The 7,221-nt window shown below is 48.4% G+C and overlaps 1 protein-coding gene across 2 annotated transcripts; it reads left to right on the plus strand.

Annotated features, from left to right (window-relative positions):
* Positions 1-588: 588 nt before the first annotated feature.
* Positions 589-6,502, plus strand: LOC119302201 (squamosa promoter-binding-like protein 18). 2 transcript variants are annotated; one of them, XM_037579232.1, is made up of 3 exons: positions 589-1,615; positions 4,902-5,032; positions 5,607-6,502. In XM_037579232.1, exons 1-3 carry the CDS (start codon positions 1,110-1,112, stop codon positions 6,275-6,277), a joined length of 1,308 nt encoding a protein of 435 aa, XP_037435129.1. In that variant the 5' UTR covers positions 589-1,109; the 3' UTR covers positions 6,278-6,502. The 2 variants fall into 2 exon arrangements, with proteins under 2 accessions (XP_037435129.1, XP_037435130.1); XM_037579233.1 differs by having other exon boundaries at positions 5,625-6,502.
* Positions 6,503-7,221: the final 719 nt, after the last annotated feature.

A 7,221-nucleotide genomic window follows, 5' to 3' on the forward strand; every position in this document is an offset into this window, starting at 1 on the left:
GTAGCCGTTTAGATTCTCCACAAGAACACCGAAGCAACCGTTTCTTCGCGAGCAAGAAGGCGAAAGATAAAGACACATGCTCCATTGAGCTTGGCCGAAGAAGCGAAAACGTGAGGGTCGGACAAAGAACCGTCCGCCTAGGATCGAAAAGGCGTCATAGGAAAACCACAAGACTATGTTCCTATGAAATCCCTACTCCTACTTTGTTCCAAAGAGAGCTTTACATTGAGCAAAACCACAATCTAGCTTGACCATGAGGCGCTAACCATAGCTCATTAGCAGTGACTAACACACACACACACACACACACCTTTGTTGAGGCGCCAAGAAAGGGAAAGCGAAGCCCCCAAACCCCAACCAAACCCAGCCCGCCCCCAATAATTGCAGCACAAGGCTTCCATGCTGGCGTTAAAGGGTGAACATGGCGCTGACAGGCATGGGGCCGACCCATTCGTTGCTCCTCCTCCTCCTTTGGAATCCCTGTCAGGGGATCGATCAAGACCAACAATAAACTGTTAATCAAAAATATTGCCACTCCCGCTTATATGCACCCCCCACCCCCCTCCTCCCCTACTAGTACAAGTAGAAGAGACTAGTCTCCACCACCCCACCACCACTCGCCAGCAGGAGTGGCAGCTCTCCCGTCCATGGCTGTCCCTGCTCCATCCCACACACCTGCTGCACTTGCCTCTGCGAGCATGTACTGACTGCCTCCCGTCCACTCCCTTGGCGCCATCTCTCTTGTCTCGCTGCTCGCTGGCTCGTCTGTGCGCGTGTGCGCTCTGCTCTGCTGCCTCCACTCCCCCCATCCCTGTCGGGATAGGCCGCGGCTGCATGCCCCGCTGCACGTTCGCGCTTCCGTTTGTTCGCCTCCGGTGCGATGGTGGTCGCCGCGCAATGATTCTTGCTTGGTCGCTAGCTTCCCTCGTCGCGGAGTGAGGTGACGGGGCCGGCCGGAGGGAGCGGACAAACCGGCGAGCAGTTGCCTGGCCCTGGGATAGGGAGAGAGAAAGGTCTGTGGTGGCCAAGAAGCGTCAGGGGAAGCGGTGGGGCTGCCTGCTTGCTTGGGCTGCGCTGGTGGTGACTGAGCGGGCGAGAGAGCGTGCGGCATGGATTGGGATCTCAAGATGCCGGGCTCTTGGGACCTGGCCGAGCTGGAGCACGACGGGGTGCCGGCCATGGCCGCCCCCGCCGCGGCGGGCATCGCCGCCGCGGCCGCGCGCGGGCCGCCGGGCCGCCCCGAGTGCTCCGTCGACCTCAACCTGGGCGGGCTGGGGGAGTTCGGCCCCGCGGCGGACGGCGCGATGAAGCAGCAGCAGCCGCCCGTGGCGACGGCCGCGGCGAACGGCCCGGCGGCGTCCTTGTCGGCGTCGGCGTCGAACGCCGCGGCGGTGGTGCCGTCGGCGAGCCCGCTGAAGCGGCCGCGCCCGGGGGCCGGCGGCGGCGGCGGCGCGGGGGCGGGGCACTGCCCGTCGTGCGCCGTGGACGGCTGCAAGGCCGACCTGAGCAAGTGCCGCGACTACCACCGGCGGCACAAGGTGTGCGAGGCGCACTCCAAGACCCCCCTCGTCGTCGTCGCCGGCCGCGAGATGCGCTTCTGCCAGCAGTGCAGCAGGTAACCAACCATCCAACCCGCCAAAATCGCGAAAATTCCCGCGATTGTGATGTTGCAGAAAGACCATTGCTTGAATTTTCGCAATGGTAAAATTGACTGACTGCACACCAATTTCCCCTCCTTTTTTTACTGCTGCTGATCATCATTCCCGTCCCTTTGTTCAAAGTGAAAAGGCCAATCCAACTATCCAAGCCAGTTCTTTCTCAGGAACTGGCTTTGCCTTTCTCTTTGGCTCAAATTAACCACCAGTTGCTCCCATTCCAAGCAAGGAGCACTGCTGGTAGAATCAGTAGGGGGCGGTGAGAGTGAGCTGAGCATATCTCACTGTTCGGTCTCAAGGATGCACCAGTAACTTTTCCTTTATCCGGCACTAACTTTTCAGCCTTTTCATATAGACAAGTACCCCCAAGTTTTTTTTACTTTGGGCAATCAGTAGTATACCTGAATCATAGCCCTCCCATTTTCCTACTTTTGCACTGGTAACTTTCTAGCCCACGGGCGTGAATTATTACCAGTGAAAAGTGGCTGATGCACTCCATGTGCCAAAGATCAGATGGAGCAGTCCTTTTTATTATTTGCTAGCTGCCACATTTTCAAACCTGCCATTGGATTCCCCCCTTTTTTTGAAAATAATTATTGTTCTGGTTTGAAGTCTAAGAGTGGAGTATAATTTGTGACATCGACAAATATATTAGTACTTCTTTTATTTTGGAGTTTAATATTGGAGTATAATTTGTGACATCGACAAATATATTAGTACTCCCTCCGTCTCGAATTACTTGTCGCACAAATGGATGTATCTATACGTATTTTCAGTTCTAGATACATCCTTTTCTATCCATTTCTTCGACAAGTAATTTGGAACGGAGGGAGTACTACTTTTACTATGACAAAAAAATCAGCACAGATTTTAAACCAACTACTCCCTCTGTTCCGAATTATTTGTCTTAAATTTGTGTAGATACGGATGTAGCATCTACACAAATTTAAGACATAATTTGGGACGGAGGTAACAGGTGGTAAGAAGTGAATCTGTGTAAACCATAGTTTTTTTGTGTGTGTAAACCACGGTTAACCATAGGTACGTGAGGATCAACCCATTTTGCCTTTGAGGTGGTTTATTGACTGAACAGATGGATCGAAGGTACCACTACTTTTATTCTGGCTAAATAAAAGTGGTGCGATGCTCTACTGTAGTGTCCCCAGTAACTATCACATATTTTGCACCAACTGGGGAGTCAAGAATTGTTTTTTTTTTGCGGGGTGGGGAGTCAAGAAGTTAATCTGGGTAACCCGGTAGGTACTTCAGGATCAACCCATTTTGCCCTTGAGGTGGTTTATGGACTGAGCGGTGGGCCCCATGTCTGACATGATTGCCCCTCATTGCTGAATGAGTAGTAACCACCAGATCCATGCGAATTCTTTGGGTTTACTCGTGGGTTATTGTGTGCAGCAGTATATGTTGTGTGTGGGCTGTTCACCCTTTAAAGATGTTGCTGAACACATGACCTGTTTTATTGAATTCTTGCCAGAAACTGGCCTACCTCATCTGCCATGACCGCTTCTTGTTATTAGCCTTGTTTTTTCCACGTGAGATGCCGGGGCCGCTAGAGCCAATTGTTGAAACAGCGTTGCAAAATAGGTTCTACATTTTGCATTTTGGTGGAGCCGGTTGTCTTTGAGTGCCTTGGATGTTCTAGTACTATTCATCGGTTAGCTGAATTATTGGAGTAGCTTTGCGCTTAAGGTTAGTAGCCAACAAAAGCTACACTCTTTCAAAATCTAACCTGTGGCCTTTTCCAAATACTCCAGTAAGAACCTTGTTCTTCCATTATTGAACAGATAGAATTATTGGAGTGACTTGCACTTAATGTTCTTGCTATGCGCATTCCTTTCTAGCTGAACTGTTCATGTATTTGAAACATTTTCATTTTATTTTTTCTAGACTTGGCATAAAAACTGAGGTATGTCTGTCAGATATGGTATGTACAAAAACAGGTGAAAATGGGGGGAAAATGCCTCCAGTTTCACATGTTTTTGTACTGTACATCTTTCGAGGTTCATTGCACACTAGTACTGATCTGAAACCCTTTTAGGTTCAATGCTATTTCATTCGAGTTTGCCTTTTACTACTCCCTCCATCCCATAATGTAAGATGGTTTTTTACACAACACTAGAGTCAAAAAACGTCTTACATTATGGGACAGAGGGAGTACATTTTAGAGCCGTGGTGAGCAACTAACTCTGCATCATGTGCCTTCAAAGTTCAAGGAATACAAAAGAATTACCCATCAATCATTTGGTCGTCTTCCCCTAAAATTGTTTATATCTCAGTGGGGGCGCGTTTCCAATGATTGAGTGCCTATCAGACACACAATCGGGCAATAGTGCGCCCAGTGGAGCAAAAATTTGGATCACCATACTGTACTCCTTCAGTGTTCCTACAGGCTGGTGCCACACTGCCATACACCTGTTGGAACCTATACCGTGGTCCAAATGTCCAACAGGAGTTGCACTAACTTGCTGCGCTTTGCAGGCCCAGTAGAAAGCTTTCGTAAAGCCAAGCCCCCCATGCACTGAAATTTGTTAACTGACGCATTGAAATCTGAGTGGTCCAGCTGCGTCGTGTGCGTACTCTTTTCTTCATGGAATCTGTGTGCTGTTTTAATGTCGAGCAAATAAATATTCAGACCACTCTGTTTGGTCCTTGTAGCCTTTGATTTTCCACGTGCCTTATTGCATCAGAGCATGTTATTTGTTCAGAATCAGAACAGTGATGGTGTCAAGTAGACAACTGAAGTTGTTTTCTGCTGGAATTTTTTGCATACTTTTAAGTTTTAAGCATAATGGTTGTGCGAATCCTCTCTGATCATGAATGCCATGCTTAGGTCTTGTCTTATAGTGCTTGTTTGTCCACTATGGCCGGATATCATGTGTCCTTGTAGCACTTGCCTGTATTATGGGAGTGGTAAGACATTTTGGAGTTACTTTTATTTTCTTATATCGAGGTTATGCGAGGTTCTATACCCAAGGGCCTTTGAATGTGTTCTGATTTTCTCTCTTCCTTCTACAACAATCGTACTCTGATTTTTACAACTAAATGGATCAATATGTTATTAAGGATGGTGCTGATTTACACTGGTAACTTGTTTAGGGTGTCATTAACAGGGTCAGTATGCCATTAAGGACGATGCTGATATACAACTAAATGGGTCAATATGTTAGTATCATGGCTCCTGTTTGCTTAAATGTTTGTGTTTCTTACCATTAATCTTTGTTTCGCTAGATTCCACTTGCTCGCCGAGTTTGACGAGGCTAAGCGTAGCTGTAGAAAGCGCCTTGATGGGCACAACAGGCGCCGCAGGAAGCCACAGGTTGATAGCATGACTTCTGGGAGCTTTATGACAAGACAACAAGGTATTTTTCTTATTTATAACCGCTTCTTTTTGTCAGCCTGTCGATTGCTACATTGACATAGCTGAAATGAACAAATTATATAGCAACCTCCCTCAGATTCAGATATTTCTGTTATAAAGTTATTCACATGCAAACACTCGGTGAAATGTTCGTGCTTACATCGGACATATTTTCTCCTGTTGAATTGATAATAAGCTTAACTTGCATATTTTGCATGGATCTACGACTGTTCTCGCATCATAAGAATGGAAGTTGGCATAAAGTATATATACTGCTCTGTATCTAACTCGGTGTGTCCACCACCCCACACATCCTGCAACCCACACAGCGAACATCGGATGGCTTTATATACCTTTTTCTTGCCCTCTATAGCATCAAATTCATTTGACATGGATGATGTTGAGTAACATGGTGAGTATAATATACAGTAGATCAAGGGTATACAAGAGCACATTGTAAACTGAATATTCGAATTAGCAGGGTGATTGCACAATGCTGCATTTTCAGTTTTTTTACATTTCTGCTACATTTGAATACTACAGAGTCTGATGCTCGTTTCATGATGACCGTTCAGGTTTGTATTCAAATGCAGGGACAAGGTTCGCGTCCTTCTCCGCTCCAAGGCCGGAGTCAAGCTGGTCCGGGATCATCAAATCCGAGGACAGCAATCCATACTACACCACCACTCACCAGATCAATTTCGCCGGCTCTTCGTCGTCCTACTCCAAGGAAGGCCGGCGCTTCCCCTTCCTCCACGAAGGAGACCAGATGAGCTTCAGCACGGGCGCGGCGGCCCTCGAGATCCCCCCCGTGTGCCAGCCTCTCCTCAAGGCCGTCGCGCCGCCGCCGCCGCCCGAGAGCAGCAGCAGCAACAAGATGTTCTCCGATGGACAGTTGACGCACATGCTCGACTCCGACTGTGCTCTCTCTCTTCTGTCATCCCCGGCCAACTCCTCCAGCGTCGACGTCAGCCGGATGGTCCGTCCAAGCGAGCACATCCCCTCCGTCCCCAACCTGCAGCAGTTCGGCAGCTCCTCCTGGTTCGCCTGCTCCCAGGCCTCCAGCGCCGCCACCGGCTTCGCCGCCTTCGCCGGCGGCATGGACGGCGAGCAGCAGCTCAACGCCGGTGGCGCACTGGTCCCGAGCTCCAACGACAACGAGATGAACTGCCACGGGATCTTCCACGTCGGCGCCGACGGCTCCTCGGAGGGCACGTCGCCGTCCCTCCCGTTCTCGTGGCAGTAGAAGTCTTGAGTGAGCGTCAGAGGCTGTTCTTGGGTTCTTTTGGTGATCATCAGTAGCTAGCCGTGCCCGTTTTAGTGATCAGGCCTACGTCCCGTTCTTTCTGTGTTTATTCTCTCTCTTTTTCATGTTTCTATGTCTTGGACTTGATCTCTCGCCATCAGAATGAATAACTTTGCATGATTCAGAAGAAAATCATATACTTATGGATTTCATTGATGCATTGGAGACTAGATTTAGACAACTTTTGGTTTTTGACAACTATCTCCTCATTTATTCATTCATCAAAATAGTGGCATCGCGGGAATAACCGCACTAGGGGCAGTATCTATTCAACAACTAGGGGCAGAAAAGTCTATGACAATGCTCATAAATGCTATGATTGAAATCTAATGACATATAGCACTAGCAACTGAAGAAGAGTTGCCCTCCTTTAGAGCTTCAACCACCTCTACACTGTCGGAGTTGATTTCAATCTTGTTACATCCAGCAGTACGGACTAGATGCATTCCAAATTTTACCACAACAAACTTTGCCGTCAATGAATCTAAGCATATGTCTATTTTTTTCGTTTGCAGCAGCAATGAACTGTAAATGAATCAAACCATACGTCTATATTTATTCGTTTGTAGCAACAATGCACGTGCGGTTGTGATCATGAAGGACCCCTCCCATCGATCCTTCAAGTGTGTATCCATATCAAATCCAGCATCTGTTGGGAAACGTTGCATGGAAAATAAAAAAAATTACGCACACGCAAGATCTAACCATGGAGATGCATAGCAACGAGAGGGAGAGTGTGTCTACGTACCCTCGTAGACCGTAAGCGGAAGCGTTTAACAACGCAGTTGATGTAGTCGAACTTCTTCGCGCTCCGACCGATCAAGTACCGAACATACGACACCTCCACGTTTTGCACACGTTCAGCTCGGTGACGTCCTCTGCCT

The sequence above is a fragment of the Triticum dicoccoides genome, chromosome 5A, assembly GCF_002162155.2.
Source record: "Triticum dicoccoides isolate Atlit2015 ecotype Zavitan chromosome 5A, WEW_v2.0, whole genome shotgun sequence".
Taxonomy (NCBI): Eukaryota; Viridiplantae; Streptophyta; class Magnoliopsida; order Poales; family Poaceae; genus Triticum; species Triticum dicoccoides.